Genomic DNA, 16,805 nt, shown 5'->3' with positions numbered 1-16,805 from the left:
GGTTTCCATGATAATAAAATCAAATGGGTATAAAATCTAGAACATAGAGGGTTAGAGGGTTGTTTTAAAGATAAAATGAGAAAAGAAACTATAAGCTGTGGTTAGAAATAGTGACATTTTATGAGTTGGTAACAATGAATTTATGGGTTGAATAGTGTAGAATTCTCTAAAAATTATTTTTACTTCTGGGTTAAAATCTTGTTCTGTTAAGAAAATTATTCAGAATTTGTTCTGCTTGTCTCTTTCTAATCTTCATTCTGTTTTTTTCTGTGCATTGAAAAAAAATACTTTCATGGCCCTCCTTATTTTTATTTTGTTATTAGCTTCCTTGTTTCCTATCCTTTTCTCCCTCCCTCCTAATCCCCCTCCACTGAAAGAAAAGATCCTTGTGTCCACTAAGCATAATGAAGCAAAACATTCTCCCCATCTTGGCATCTCTAGAATCATGATTGATCATTTGTGTTATATTTAAGGTCTGTTTTTTCTCCTTCCCTACATTCCCTACAACTCTTCCTTCCCATTCCCCCATTGAGAAAGCAATAAAATCCTAATTATAAACATATTCAGATAGAATGAATTCTTGAATGGGCCATATTCATATATGTGTGTGTGTGTGTGTGTGTGTGTGTGTGTGTGTGTGTGTGTGTGTGTTTTTTTCCCCCAGTTTGCTTTCTGTGTCCATCCTCTATCAAGAGTTGTGTGGCATGTTTCTTTTTGTATAAGTGCTCTGGATTTGTGATTATTTATTGTTACTCTGTTTCTAAGTCTTTCAAAGTTATTTGTCTTAATAAAATTATTGTTATTGTATGCATTATTCTTCTGGTTCTTCTCATTTTTGCTCAGAATCATTTCATAGGAGCCTTCAGGTTTCATTGAAAACCCTCCCTTTTGTTATTGCTTACAGCACAGGAATGTGCATCATGGGTAGTACTTCATTAGCTTCCAGTTCTTTGCCACCATAAAGAGAGCTGCTATAAAGAATTTTAAACACATGGACCCTTTTTTTGGAAGTTCCTTTTTTATTCTTTAAAAAAAGTTTAAACTTTTCATCAGAATTTGATTCTTGAATATTATTGTTTTATAGGAGCTTTTATCATTATGATTTGTTTGCCATTTGTGCTCTTTATACTCTTGTTGATGTGTAAAGAGAAGGATCCCAGTCTGGTGAATCTTCCTCCTCCTTTGCCATCTTTGGCTGATTTATGGGAAACTAAAGTGTTTGGAGTCTGTCTGCTCTGGTTTTTTCTCCAAGCTCTCTTCCATCTCCTGCCAATTGGAAAGGTAAGTTTTATTTGTTTAGCATGGTAGTATGAGAATTTTTCATTTTTGTCCATGTAAATATAAATTATACAGTGATTCTGGAATTAATTTTTATATTCTCTATAGAACCTATCATGATGCCTTGCACATAGCAGATCCTTAAAAAACAATCCATCAATGCTTCATGTTTTGAAGTCTTTTTCTTCCCTGTATTATGTAATAACACTTACTAATCAAGACTTAAGCTGTTCTACTTAAGTTTATCTGCCTTCTTGACTTGAGAGAATCCTTTCTCTCATATTGCCTCATGTTTCAGATTAAGATTGTATTAATGGGGGCAGGGGCAGCTAGGTGGCACAGTGGATGAAGCACCAGCCCTGGAGTCAGGAGTACCTGGGTTCAAATCCGGCCTCAGACACTTAATAATTACCTAGCTGTGTGGCCTTGGGCAAGCCACTTAATTAACCCCATTTGCCTTGCAAAAACCTAAAAAAAAAAAAGATTGTATTAAAAATGAAGGTAGTATAAGGAACTGGAATGGACTTTGGATATGCCATTTTATAATAAAGATGCTTCTAATTTCCATTTCACTACCTTCCCCTGAAAATTGTCGAGTATTTCATGGTGTTCTGAATTAAACACATACTTTGTCCACTACGTGCAGTGTGAGAATGCTTGCCAAAACAAATGACTTCTTAGTCTCTGCAAGTTTGCCAGCAGCTTGTAAAGAGAAGATTAGTTTTATTATATAGGAGTATACCACTGGGGAGGGAAGGAAGAGCACTTAATAAATATATTGGAACTTCATTAGAATGATTTGGTTTATTGTGAACTTCAGTAGATGTTAAAAAGTGGGTTCAGCTTGAATTTGTTTAATGGAGTTTAGTTTTTGAAGTAATAACAAAAGTATGATTTTTGTTTGATGTATGCTATTTATTCTCAGTATTTTGATGGTGAGGTTGCAGTGTATAGTAAAATGTTAACTAAATTTGTTTGAGGGAGAAATACTAGTTGGAATGATAGGATATTTATTAGGAAATCAATTTTATTTTATCTTGTATTCTGCAGGGTAGCACAGATTAAAAACTTGATTTAATGAGTAGATAAATTTTATTTGACAGATACCACAAGAACACTGCTAAACTGTGGATTCTTAAGGAGGTTAAATATGTTTCCAGTCCCTTGTTCTGATTTATAGTCAGCCATTTAGCATTTAAACACCTACCTAAGTGTTAAACACTGGGAGATAGAAAAGCAAAAGATAGTAAAACCCCTGCTTTCAAGGAGCTTCCAGTCTAATGGGGAATTACAATGTGCTATAATTATATATTGCGAAGATAAATTAGTTTTGATTGGTTAAATTATGAGTTCTGAAACAGTGGAGGTTTGAATTAAGAAACTGAATAACTATTTTGGGAAGTAATATTTAGCTGCTATTGGGAAAATGTTTTGAGAATGTTCAGTTCAGGAAGTACTTATTAAATACCTTCCATGTATATTATTAAGCATTATTGGGCGGGGTGTACCAAAAAAGTAGCTAATCCTTACTGTTGAGGATTGAAGCATTACTGTATCAAATGCATTTGGCTTTCTAACAAAATAAGGCCTTGTAAATGTAATGTACCACAAAGAGATTTCCATTCAAGTAATAGTGTAGTTTAGAAGTAAAAAAGAATAAATATGAGCCGGAGTGACCCAGAAGCCACTGGGAAGAGTCAAACCTGGAAGAGACCCTGGAGGTTATTTGTCTAAACCTCATATTTTACAATTAAGGAAAGTGAGGCCCACTTAGGTCAAGTGACAAGATTTGAATTTCTTTCCCATGACTCCCTAATTTAATGCTCTTTTCATTGTACCATGAGAAATTTGGAAAGGCTCAATGGATGAGTTGAATATTTGAATTTTGGTTGAATTAGATTAGGTCCATATTTTAGGGGTACTTGAATATGAATTGGAATTTTTTTTTTAATCGTCTGTAGGCATTGGAGAGTCAGTGAAGGTAAAAATGATTTTCTTTTCTTTTTTTGGTGATGAGGAACTGATTGAATTCAGCTGCAGAAACTTAACAGTTGTAGAGGTCAACAGCATAGATAATATATTGCATCCAAAAGAAAATCTGTGAAGGAACTGCTTTATCCTGGCCATAAAATATTTTAAGAATCATAATTTTTACCATTCTCCAACAAAAAAGTTAAGCTGGTAGAAACAATGATAAAAGAGTCAGTGAAGGTTTTTGAGTAGGGTGAAAATAGTGCTTTCCAGTAATGCTATGCAGAATAGTTTAGAAGGGGAAAAGACTGAAGGCAGAGAGACAGTTTAAGTAAGCTGTTACTATGTATACAAGTAACAAAAGTGTGGACTAGGGTGGTCTGGTAGTTTGAAAAGAAAAAGATGATGAGAAAAGCATTTTGAAGTAAGAATCAATAGGACTTAATATAGTGGTGAAGAAAAGGGATGAGGTAAAGAAAACGGGCAAAAAAAAAGTAGAAAAGTCTCTGAGGGATGGAGACAATGGGGAGTAATGGCATGAAAATGAAGCCTTTATAAAGGTGGGTTTGAAAGATTCAGGTTGGAGGATTATTTTGCTTACCTTGAATTTTAGGTGATGTGCATATTTTTAATCAATTTTTTTTCTTTTTTCTTAAGGTAGTAGAAGGAACACCTCTTTCTAGTGGAAGAAGACTAAAATATAGATTAAATGGTAATTTTTGTTGATTTAATACATTTATAACTTAGAGGCCACTATTCTGAAGAGATTTAGTAATACGGCACATGAAATGTTTTATATAAAGTATGTATGCAGTTCTAGACTCTAAACTATTTATTCACATGATACCTTAATTTACGTATTTCTAGAATTGAATTGTTTGGATGCAGTATTTATTTTCATTGAAACAATAATTAGTAAATTCTGGCCTTGTAACTTAGAATGGTTATTAGATTTTTAACTTAGAATGGTTATTAGATTTCTCCCATCTTCTCTATATCCCTGGTCTTGTTAATGTAGGAGGCTGTTCATGGATGTAAACTGCTTTAGTAAATGAGGTTCATGACTTCCTTTGACTAAAAAGAATTCATTGCTTAATGGCAATCTTTTGGTGATAAATCTTTTCTACATTTAGTTTGACTGATTCTGAAGAATATGATCAGGGCTTGGAAGGGGCCTTTCAGGGTCTGTCGTCCCATCATTGCCTCCCAAGAACCCAGGACAATTTAGTCCATAATAAGTAATGGGATTTATGCCTACAAATTAATTGTTATGATATCCCAGTTATAAATCATCTCTCCCTTAGATTCTTTATAACACAACTGTTTTCTCTTATGCTCTTTCCCTGATTTTTAGTAATTTGTGTATATGAATGTTGGTATGCTGTCCCCAATCCAGCATTTGGAATATCCCTTTGAAGGAAGCAGTTCAGCTTTTGAAGTTTAGAGCTTCTGCCACTAGTATGTTTAGTGAACATAGATAGTTCTTTATAAGATCATAGCTTGGGAGTTGAAAAGTACCTTAGAGATCATCTAATTCAGTATCATATTTTAGGGAAGGAAACTATAATTTGTTCAAGGTCACTCAGGTAATAATGAATGAGAAATCTTGCTGAAACTTAAGTACTGATTTGGGTCTTATGGTTTACAGAAACTTTCTATGCCAGATGAGCAAGTCCAAATGTAGTTTTGGTTAGTAGACATTCAGAGTTTTTGTTCAGGAAATAAATCATATGTAATATGTATGTGTGTATATATTTGTGTGTGTGTATGTATATATATATATATATATATATATTTTGTGTATATATGTATATACAATACAATATATGTATGCATATTTTTTTCATCTTTTTTCCTTTTTTCCCCTTTCTGCTTGCATTATATAAATGTAATTCTCATTGATCTCTCCTGCTTATTTTTGTATATTTTATAAACTTTTGTAAACTTGTTAAAAATACATTCATAATTACTCATTTAGCTAGTTTTTATTGAACATCTGCTATATACATATGAACGAACTCAAAAAAGAAATTAATAGCAGCTTTTGTTGTCTAGGAGCTTACAGTCTGATGTCTTTATCCCTGTAATGGTTAGGGATATTCAGAACTAGATTTAATCTCATTGGGGTAATGTCTTGACTGCAGGATTGTCTGTCAGCCTGTGTTTGGAAATTTGTTAAATTGCATTGTTTCAGTTTTTGCTACAGGATCTCTTGACATTTTATGGTTTTTTTTTTTTCTTTATTCTTATGAGAGCCATTGTTCTCAAAGGTTGATGAGCAGAATACTACTGAGACTTGGGGATCTGAGAAACATATTATATTAGATTAATATTTAACTTTCATTTCTTTGCCTATTCAGTGAGTGAAATATCTATAGGATTATGTTAAGAATTAATGACTAAAGAATTCAGCAGACAATTCTGTGTATATTTAATTTTGAAAAAATCATTTATTTTTAATTCACACAGAAGTTAGGAAAGAGATTAGCTATCTTGTACCTATCATTTCATCAGTTGCAATAAAATAGAGTTAAAAAAGTCTTTCCTGTTTTACCTAAACCTCATTTGAAAAAAGAGCTAGATTTTAAAAGTTGAACATGATAATGATGATTCTTGACTCTTTGCTTCATAGAAGCATTCCTTATAAAAGAAGTTACCATAAAATTACATTAAAATATTTATATACCCTTCATCCCCCCCCCCCCCCAAATGATTTCACCTTAATTATGTGTCAGGCACTGTGCTCAGCTTTGGGAGTAAAGCTATAGAAGAGAAACAATCCCTGCCCTTAAGGTGGTCATAGTTCTAATGGGGAAACCAAAGACAAGCCACTAGGCTGGTGAAGCTTTCCAGAAGCAATAGTTGTATTAATTTAATTCCTCTTCCTAGAGCAAGAGGTAGAAAGGAGGAAGGGTCAGAGTGGTGGAAAATGTGACCAGTAGCATGGTAGAATGGGATCATCTTATATCTAAAAACCTTACATAAACTTTTGTTATGCTTCTGAACGCAGTAATTTTGATCTGAGAAGTAGCAACTCCATCTAAAGATTAAATGATTGCCATTTCAGAATTTGAAAGTTTTAGTCATTGTTTTATTGGTCATTGTATTAATTTGGTTTTTATTTGTCTTCCTAAAAGAGCAAATTACTCCCAGCTTTCCAACAGAGTTGATAATACTACTCTTTAAATGTTTTCAGATGAACATCATTATGTGGCTTTTGTATGCTCAGAAATTCTTGATTAATGATATTTAGTAACTATAGTAAGGACTAAGTTATTTTTAAATCTTCAGAATTGTAGTAACTTAATTGTCTCAATTATTTAACCTGCCTACTTTTTTTTCTTTTTAAAGGATTCTATGCTTTTATTCTGACATCTGCAGTGATTGGAACATCTCTGTACTGGGGAATAGAGCTCTGTTATGTGTATCACCACTTCCTTCAGTTTGCAGTTGCTGCTACAGTTTTTTCCGTAGCCTTGAGCATTTATCTCTATGTCCATTCCTTGAAAGCATCCAAGGATGAGCTGTCTCCAGGAAAATCAGGTGAGCATACATTAAAAAAATTTTTTTAAATGTGTCTTCATGTAGAATTTCATGAATTCTATCTATACTTGTTGCAAGTACTAATTTTAAAAATGTAATTGGTTAACTTATTTTGAAATGAAAAGATGAGAAAGAAATACCAACTCTTTAATTCTTTGATATCTTCTGTCCTTTCTTCCCAGTTAAGGAACTTAATGTTTGTGCATCATTTTTCATAGCTTATTTATATGGTTCTAGGATTTAGAGCAGGACAAGTTTTCACTGATCATTTAATCTAATTTCTACTTGTTACAGACAAGGAAATGGAGTCTTGGAATGGCAAAATTACTTGTCTAGGGTTATATCAAGTAAAAGGTTGGAGTGTAGATTCAGAAAGTACCTTTCTATTCTACTAATTGCCTACTTTTGTCTAAAAAGCATTGTAATTTTGTGAAAAATTTTATTTCACGTTGTGATTCAGTGAATAGTTTTTCATTTAAAAAAATTAATTTCGAGGTCACAGATGCTGAAAATTTAAGTTTTATGATTACGCTGAAATAATTTTGGAAAAATATTTTCTTTTGCAGGAAATATTGTCTATGATTTCTTTATTGGCCGTGAATTAAATCCACGAATTGGACATTTTGACCTTAAATATTTCTGTGAATTGCGTCCAGGATTGATTGGTTGGGTTAGTCCTGTCTTAAAATTAGTAATATAGATGATTAAGTTCTATATTAAGATTTTTAAAAACCCTAAAAAACAACTAAATAATTGATGCTTTATTTTTTAATTTAATTTTTTTTCCATTTACATGTGGTTTTTGACATTCATTTTTGTAAGATTTTGAGTTCCACATTTTCCTCCCTCCTTCCCTTCTCTCCCCAGGATAGTGAGTAATCTGATAAAGGTTATACATGTACAATCATGTTAGACATTTTCATATTAGTCTTATTGTAAGAGAAGAATCAGAACAAAAGGGAAAAAATCAAAAGGAATGAAAAAACCTTAAAACAAATTTTTAAAAAATGAAATTTGTATGCGTTAGTCTGCATTCAGATTTTATAGTTCTTTCTCTGAATGTGAATGGCATTTTCCAACATAAGTCTTTTAGAATTGTTGTTGATAACTGAATTGCTGAGAGCTAAGTCTTTGTTGCAGCTGGTTTATTTTTAACCCTAATTGTAAATTCTTCCTAAATTTAGTCATCCCAAATTAATGATTGATGTTAATAGGTTACACATGGAAACAAATATTTTAAGATACTCTGCTCTTCAGGTATCTGTATCTTACAAATTTTCTTTCTTTATGCCTTTTATTGCCCATGTTTTCACTTAAATATAAAAGTTTTGATGCCTCATCATGGCATGGAGATGATGCCTTCATGGCATGGATATTTCTTAAGAGCTATGCCTATGGAAGCTAAGATGTTACAGGCCCTAGCAGATGGTAAAGGTTTAGGCAGGCATCCTGCGATGCAATGTCTTAGTTATCTGATTAATAGCCTGTTTAAAAAGTCAGAGGAGTGGTGATCTGCAGGGAGCAACCATTTGCATTTTCAGAGCCTTTAAGGGAGAGTGAAAGTAGAACATTTTTACCCCTTTATCTGGATTCATTTATACTTTTTTCTCATATCTTTTAGGTTGTTATTAATTTAATAATGCTTTTGGCGGAGATGAAATTTCAACAGCGTGAACTCCCTTCTGTATCAATGATATTGGTTAACATTTTCCAGCTTTTATATGTATTAGATGCTCTTTGGAATGAGGTAATTATTACCAATTCATGAGAGAATTTAAGAATATGCTAATACTTTTGAATATAACACTAATGTTATCTGTGGTATGTTTGCTCTCCCAGCTACTGTTTTTGTTATAGGCTCACTTGAATTCATTTGCTGTTAGCATCCTCTTCTAGCTGCCAGGAAACCTTTCCAACCTAAATGGTCTGCCTGTATACATTTCTATACCAATCTCTGATTATACATACTCTCTCATCACTTACACTTCGAAGTTTCACTTAGCTACCCAGTTTTGTTATAGTGCTTTTAGGAGAGAGAAAAGGATTCTTTATCCTCATTTTAGAGTTTTATAGACAATGATTCACACCTTCAAAGTAGTTGACAGTTTGGTAGGGCTAATTAAGGAAGCCTAAATGAAATAGCGTGGTATGCTGGTAAGAAAGTGGCAGATAGGATCAACTTTTGCTCTGCTCTGATTTCATGCAACTTCCACATCTCTCCAGAAACTGTTTTCTTTGGAATGTTTGGGCCTCATTTAGGAATTTTCATGATAGGTGTGTATTGCTTATGTCCACTAGTTGATTTATAGGTGAATGTGTGCAGGGAATGAATAGTTTCCCAAGAAAACATGGGGAAGTTCTTACATAAACTTCTCTTAAGTAATGAATATTTAATTCTTTAATGACTGGGATAAGCCTAGAAGCAGATAAACAAGGAAAAAACCCAAAATTAAATTTCAGTGGTTTTGAAAACCAATTTTCTCTTCTCCTTAGCTTTTTCTGAGGTAGAGTTCAGGAAATGGAGAGCTAGAAATTGTTGTCTTTAAGTAGATATAGTCATTTTTTTTAGGTAGGAAAAGATGGTCAAGCTGAAATGGAAGGGACTAGTGACTCATGATAATAAAAATTAATTTATTAACTTTTATCCTGGAGACTTAGTATACATGAAACAGCAATTAACAGTGTATTATGATATAGAACATGGAATTTGGAATGCAATTCAAAAGCTTTATGAAATATTTTTGAAGTTCAGAGGGGAGGGATTACCGAGAGCTTGAATTAGCAGAGGCAGGGAGAAGATACAGGAAGGAACTTTATAAGGAAGGAATTTTATATGAAAGGAATAATGTGTCCAAAGGCCTAAATAGTAAAATATCTTGAAGGGTCTCCCACACTTGTGATAATTCTGATTAATGATGAATTTATGGATCTTTCATTAAGAAAAATCCCAGATTGCTTTGCTCTGGGTGTTGAAACAACCAATGAATGTAGTAGAGAAAGCTCATAAACAATAATGACTTATTTTTTTCTGAAATTCTGAAATGATGATAAAAAAGAAAACAAATTCAAAGACCCTAAGTGTTTTTTCTGCATCTGTGGTAGAGCTGGTTTTGGGGCCCTGTTTCTTTTTTTTCCTTAGATCCAGGTAGTTGAAGTTCTCTGTCACTACAATAATATAACTTCATACCACATTTGAGATCTTTTCCTGAGAGTGTTCCCTGAGAGAACTTCCAGGTTTTTTTTGATAACTGCTACACATATTCCTTCCATTCTTTCTCTCTCTCTCTCTCCCTCTCTCTCTCTCCCTCTCTCTCTCTCTCTCTCTGTCTCTGTCTCTGTCTCTGTCTCTGTCTCGTCTCGATAGATCTACCAAGTTTCTCTTCTTGGTTTCCTAAGTTTTCTTAAATGAATATATACAATATAGTTCTCCCCTTCACCTATTTTTTTTTTTACTGAATACTTTTATTCTGCACATAGAAGCCACTAAAGGATCTGGCCCATGGGCTTGTTGGGGGCCTGCATCACAAGTATATGACTCTGCACATCAACACTGGGGGTGGAGGTGAGAACAGATCATTCTACCCAGTCACAAGATAAGGTCTTCCAAAAAAGGACCAAATGATCAGGTACCAGAAGAAGCAGTGAGAACACAGAGAGGTGGAAGAGAACAGGGTGGAGTTATGGAGCAGAGCCCCCATCCCCAAAACAGTCTACTACTTGGTGCCGCCCATTCTTTGGAGGACTTCTACTGAGGTGACTGTAGCCTACTAGGCTCTGAGGCTTCATGGTCATGGAGCTTACTTGGCCAGAAGGTTTCTGAAGTTCCTTCCAGCAAATTTAGCCTTGCTGTCCAGTTCTTCCTCAGTTCTGAGAATTTGGTTATACTTGGCCAAATGCTCGGATTGGCAGGGGCCCCCAGTCTTGATCTGCCCAGTGCCGAGACCCACCACCAGGTCTGCAGTGAAGGTATCTTCAGTCTCTCCAGAGCGATGGGAAACCATTACTCCCCAACCATTGGACTGGGCCAGCTTGCACACCTGGAGCCAATCTGGTTCACTTTGAGCAGGAGGCAATTGCAAGCTTTCTCATTCACAGCCTTTTCAGTGCACTTGGGATTGGTCACTGTGAGATCATCCCCTACAACCTGGATGCCTGCAGTTTCAGTAAAATTCTTCCAAGCTTCCCAATCATCCTGGTCAAAGGGATCTTCAATAGACACCACTGGATAGTCCTGGATGAAGCGCTTGTAAAGGTCCCCAAGCTCAGCAGGTGAGATGTATCTGCTGGGATCATCAGGAGACTTGAAGTCCAAGTCATATTTCCTAGAACGGAAGAATTCAGAGGCAGCAACATCCATGCCAATTACAACCTTGTCAGTATAGCCAGCCTTGCCAATCTCTTCCTTCAGCAGCTCGAGAGCTTCTTTATTCTCCAGGATGTTAGGAGCAAAGCCACCTTCATCTCCTACATTGGTGGCATCCTGTCCATATTTCTTCTTAATCACATTCTTCAGGTTGTGGTAGACCTTAGTTCCAATGCGCATGGCCTCCTTGAAGTTTGATGCTGCAACAGGGAGAATCATGAACTCTTGCATTGCTAGCTTATTACCAACATTGGAGCCACCATTGATCACATCGAAGGCTGGAACTGGCAGGATGACTTTTTCATTGCCTGCAAGATCAGCAATATGGTGGAACAAGGAGACACCTTTCTCTGCAGCCCCAGCCTTACAAACAGCCAGAGACACTCCCAATATAGCATTTGCTCCAAATTTAGGTTTATTCTCAGAACCATCCATCTCTATCATCAATTTATCAATCTTCTCCTACTCCACAACATTCAGTTTCTTGCTAATCAGGGTCAGAGCAATAGTTTTATTGATGTGCTCAACCACTTTTGAGACACCTTTCCCCATATATCGGGTCTTATTGTCTTGGAGCTCCAGGGCTTCATGGATGCCAGTAGAAGCCCCACTGGGCACAGCAGTTCTGAAGAGACCTTTTGAAATATGGAGATCAACTTCAATGGTGGGGTTTCCACGAGAGTCAAAGATCTCTCTTGCAATGATCTTCAAAATCAACATGCTGAATTTCTGGTCAGGGCTGGCTCCGTGGGGTTCAGAGGAGAGAGGCCGAGGGGTTACCTATGTTCTTTTTGAATAAATTTCATAGGATCATGAGTACAGAACTGGAATAGACCTTAGCTGTGGTCTCTCCAACTCCCTCATTTTAGAGATGAGGTTAACTGAGGCTTATGCAAGGCCATTCAGATTCTGAGTCAGGACTTCTACCAGGTCCACTGACTGAAGAGACATAGGTGCAGATTTTATTCTATGAAGTGCCCCCTGTGTACTGAGCACTCTACAGAGATCTCTTTGGATCCTCACCATAGCCCTGGAGGTGGGTGTAGTTACTGTCCCCATTTTAGGAGAGAGCTGAGGATACTGAGGCAGGTAGAGGGAAATGACTGCTTCAGGGACACCCAGCTAAGAAGCACCTGAGACTGGAGCTCATCTTGGGTCTGTAATGTGTAGGACTTTGAATTCCTAGATGAGGAACAGTGTTGGGGTGGTGGAGCCTGGAGTCTACTGTGCCCTCAGATGGCTCCCTGACTGTTTTCTCATCTGTAAAATGGTATCAAGAATGAACTGCCTCTCAGAATTGTTGTAAGAGTAAAAAAGAGTAAAATGCACAGATGTCTGACAAAGGCTTGTGTTCTGGTGATCATATTGATGGAGGATATTGTATAAAGCAAAGGTCGTTATGGAAAGGAGGGATCTGGGCGGGGTGGGGGTGGGGATATGTCCAGAGACAAGACTAAAAGAGAATCCTGATTAGTGTAAGGACTAGGCAATATCTTTTTTCTCTCCTTCCTGGTTCTTGCCATGTTTCAGGTAATTGAAGTCAAATGACTGTAATTTAAAAAATGGAGTTGATGTTAATGTTTGCTAATGAATTGACATGATTCACTTGAATATTTTCATTATATTAATTTTTTTAGACTCAGTTGTCCTGTTCAGAGGGTTAATTTTTGTTTAGAGGGTTAATTTTTGTTTATGTCTTTTTTCCCTACTGTGTTTTTAGGAGGCTTTGTTGACAACTATGGACATTATACATGATGGATTTGGATTCATGTTAGCATTTGGAGATTTGGTGTGGGTGCCGTTTGTCTATAGTCTGCAAGCCTTTTATTTAGTCAGTCATCCTAATGAAATTTCTTGGCTTTTTGCATCCATTATTATTACTTTAAAACGTAAGTCAAATTTTTACTTGTTTAGTGTTAATCATTATGTATAGTATTGTACCATAATATTTGTCTGTTTATAGCATCTGGCAAGAATTGAAAAAAGCCCATTAGTTCAAGGCAGAAATAATACTTGCCTTCAGAGAAGGTAGGTATTTCATATTTTTTTTCACAAAAGTGTTTTCAAGAAGTATATTAATGACAGTTCAGCATTCAGTAGCAAGTTGTTTTTTTTTAAACACTTGCTATATGCAAACTGTAGGAGACCTAGAGCTAAATAAGGCAAGAACCCTGCCCATAGGTTTATAGTCTGGTAAGGAAGTTAAGACATGTGTCTTTAATATGAATACAGGGTTGTATATGAGAAACTGTGTATACATCAAGAGAAGAAGATCACCTAGTAGAGAGGGAAGATCAGAGAAGACTCATAGAAAGGTAGCATTTTAATTAGACTTTGAAGTATGGAATTAAGTAAGTACTGACAGTATAATACTAACCCCATCTTAATTAACTGACTCCAAGCCCAAAATAGGGTTAGCCCCTAAACCTTTTGCCACACTTCTAATCTTTAATTTCCTCACCCAGAGCCCTTGTGTGGCTCTAATGAGAAAATATGTGAAGTTCTTTGCAAACCTGAAAGTATTAAAAACACCAGTTATTAATTTATAGTGTCATCTTTTCAGTTATAATGCCCATCATGAATAAGATGATTGGAAAATACACATCTATTTAGGGAATCAAGGGAAATATCCAGCCCTAGATTATCTACAGATTGATTATTGAGGCAGACTAATGATGATATTTTATAGTTTACAGAACTATGCATGTATACAACAAAAATATTATCTTTTATTATTAACCTGTTGAGTTATCTCTGAGAGATAAGGCTAGTAAAAAATTAAAGTTCAAATTCAAACTTTTGCTGTCCTGATTGCTAGTGATCAGCTCTGATACTTTGTTTCTTACTGTCTCTTGTTTAGAAATAGAAGGGAGGGAAAGTATTTTAAATGCTTAAAAATATATTGAGTATTAGTATAAGAACTGCTATCTTAAAATAATCTTTTATTATGGATTTGACTGAATGTTGAGTCTGAATTAATAAATTCAACACATGGCTTTTCATGGTTTGGTCAAACTTAGAACAGTCTAATGATGGACTATGTATTAGAATTTGGATACTATGGTCTTAATTAATTGTAGAATGGAGTTCATTGCAATCCTTGTCCATCTTCGATCCCAGGGATTTAAGTATTGACATAAATAAGGGAATGTGGCAACAGATTTTTGAAAGTTTAACTTTTAAGTTACTTAAATAAGAAATTTTTTTTATTTTTAAATTTTAGTTTCAGGATATATAATATTCCGTTGTGCAAACTCTCAGAAGAATGCATTTCGGAGAAATCCCAATGATCCCAATTTGGCACGTAAGTATCAATTTTATAAAATAATTATTTTTAGGTACTAAATTATATGTGCTTTATTATATACTTGATTCTATGAAATGTATATTTTTTCTTTATACACAGATCTAAAAATTATTCATACTTCAAGTGGAAAGAATCTTCTAGTGTCTGGTTGGTGGGGTTTTGTTCGACATCCCAACTACTTGGGTGATCTCATTATGGCTCTATCTTGGTCTCTACCATGTGGTAAGATACTGATATTTAGAGTACTAAATTTAGTATTTTCTCAGCCAAATGGAAGATCTGTAGTTTCACATGATCATGTGAATTTAAATCCACTGATTCCATTTCATTTTTGCCTATAAGGTTTGTAGATGTCTCAGACCTGTTCCTGCTTTGCAGAAATCAAATGTGTTGATAGCTCATTGAGCATACTTGAGATGTTTTGGATGAATGAAATTTCTATAACTGAAATTTACCTACCTTTTAAAAGTCCTGGAATATTTTTCTAAAATGTATTAACTATTTGATTTTTCTATTTATTTGGTCATCATTAAGAACTTACTTTAGGTGCATTCTAACAGTGATAACCCACCCTTAGGGACTATTGAAATGCATAGTTTCTTTTTTGCTGTTATGGTACACATTTGCTTTCCAAACAAGGGCCCTGTCTAATCTTAACTAACTTTTGTCAAGGAGACCAAATACCAAGTATGTCTTAATTTTTATCCACCATAGGCTTTGGCTTAAAGGTTTTATAGTTGAGGAAGATTTCTGAAGGTGTTTGCTCAATATATAGATTTTAATTTCAGTATTCAAAGTGGTTGGTTTCAGTTCCTATTACCCAATAAATAAGTTAGCTTGATGCAGCTGATTTTATTGGAGTAAATTATATAATTTATTGAGGAAGTAGAAGTTTAAGGGAGTGATTTTAAAGCAACTTTTTTAATCTTGAAATTTTTTATTTACTTTTAACATTTATTTTAAATTTGAATTCCTAGTTCTATCTTTTCCTCTCACCCCTCTTCCACTCATTTTGAAGGCAAAAAATGTGATATCAGTTAAAACTGCAAAGTCATGTAAAACATTTCGATACTAGCCATGATGTCACAGAAAGTGAAAAAATCATGCTTCACTCTGCCTTCAGACTCCATCATTTTTTCTGGAGTTGGATAGCATTTCTCATCATAAGGTCTTTGGAATTATGTCGTATACTTGTGTTCAACTCTTCATGATCCCATGGACCACACATAATACACCAGTACTATTCATGTGGGTTTTCTTGGTAAAGCATCTGCAGTGGTTTTCCATTTCCTTCTCCAAAGCATTTAGGAAACCCACAGGCAGGACTCATTTTGGACAGCCCTGGACTAAGGTAAACAGAGGTTAAGTGTCCAAGATCACACACCTAGTTAGTGTCTGAGGCCAGCTTTGAATTTAGATCTTCTATTCAGATCTAGTACTCTATCCACTGAACCATCTAGTTGCTTTAGTTGATCATTGTATTGATCAGAATAGCTAAGTCATTGACAGTTGCCAGTGTTCTTCTGGTACTGCTACTTCACTATGCATTAGTTCAACCTTCCTGCTCATTATTCCTTCTAGCACAATAGTATTCTATCACACTCATATGCTACAAATTGTTTAACCATTCTTCAATTTATGGGCATCGCCTCGATTCCAATTCTTTGCCAGTAGAAGAGGATCTAAATGAAATATTTTTTGTACATATGTACAGAATTGTTCTCCGTAATGGATGGATCAGTTCACAACTCAATCAATAGTTGAAACACATCTTTATGAACATTTTTATTCATTGCCATTCCTAGTATATCCCATTCAGAGCCCCATACTGTTTTAGTGTTTTAATTTTCTACTGAGGATATGATATGAAAGGACAATCTCTTGGTTTTAAGGATTATTAATTATTAATTAGACTAGGCTATTTAGATATAGCAGAATCTTTTATTTTGAAGATCTTTAAATTCAGATGTGGCTTTTGACTTATAAGAGAAAAATGATATAAATGATTTAATTTCATACATTAGGAAATTTGGGATCAGAGGATCTTGGTTCAGATTCCTACTCAGGCTTATCCTGTCTGGGTTAGACAAAATATATATATTTTTTTCTTTTTCCTAACAAAGACTCCAAACCTATGATGAGTTTCTTGAAACAATCTTGGGAGGAGCAGAGGTTTGGAGATTAGATTTTAAATAAGAGAAGAAGAGTCAGGATGATAGAATGGGAGGGAACATTTTTGTCAGCTCATCCAGAAAACCTGTTCCACAGTGACCTAGAAAATGCATCAACTTGAATTCTGATTGAGAAAGACAAGAAAATTCACACTGAGTCATTTTTCAAGCT

The 16,805-nt window shown here is 35.0% G+C and overlaps 1 protein-coding gene across 6 annotated transcripts in view; it reads left to right on the top strand.

The window, feature by feature from the left end:
- The window catches only part of LBR (lamin B receptor), a 40,770-nt gene that overhangs the window by 17,660 nt on the left and 6,305 nt on the right, over positions 1 to 16,805 (top strand). For all 6 annotated transcript variants that reach the window (XM_074222787.1, XM_074222786.1, XM_074222788.1 and 3 more), the window contains 8 exons: positions 1,085 to 1,281; positions 3,907 to 3,961; positions 6,601 to 6,792; positions 7,359 to 7,462; positions 8,414 to 8,539; positions 12,876 to 13,044; positions 14,379 to 14,459; positions 14,562 to 14,684. In XM_074222787.1, coding sequence (XP_074078888.1) covers positions 1,085 to 1,281; positions 3,907 to 3,961; positions 6,601 to 6,792; positions 7,359 to 7,462; positions 8,414 to 8,539; positions 12,876 to 13,044; positions 14,379 to 14,459; positions 14,562 to 14,684 — 1,047 coding nt within the window. The remainder of the gene's footprint in view (positions 1 to 1,084; positions 1,282 to 3,906; positions 3,962 to 6,600; positions 6,793 to 7,358; positions 7,463 to 8,413; positions 8,540 to 12,875; positions 13,045 to 14,378; positions 14,460 to 14,561; positions 14,685 to 16,805) is intronic.

Source organism: Macrotis lagotis, chromosome 2 (assembly GCF_037893015.1).
Source record: "Macrotis lagotis isolate mMagLag1 chromosome 2, bilby.v1.9.chrom.fasta, whole genome shotgun sequence".
In the NCBI taxonomy this organism is placed as follows: domain Eukaryota; kingdom Metazoa; phylum Chordata; class Mammalia; order Peramelemorphia; family Peramelidae; genus Macrotis; species Macrotis lagotis.
This window is presented reverse-complemented; position numbering and strand designations above follow the sequence as displayed.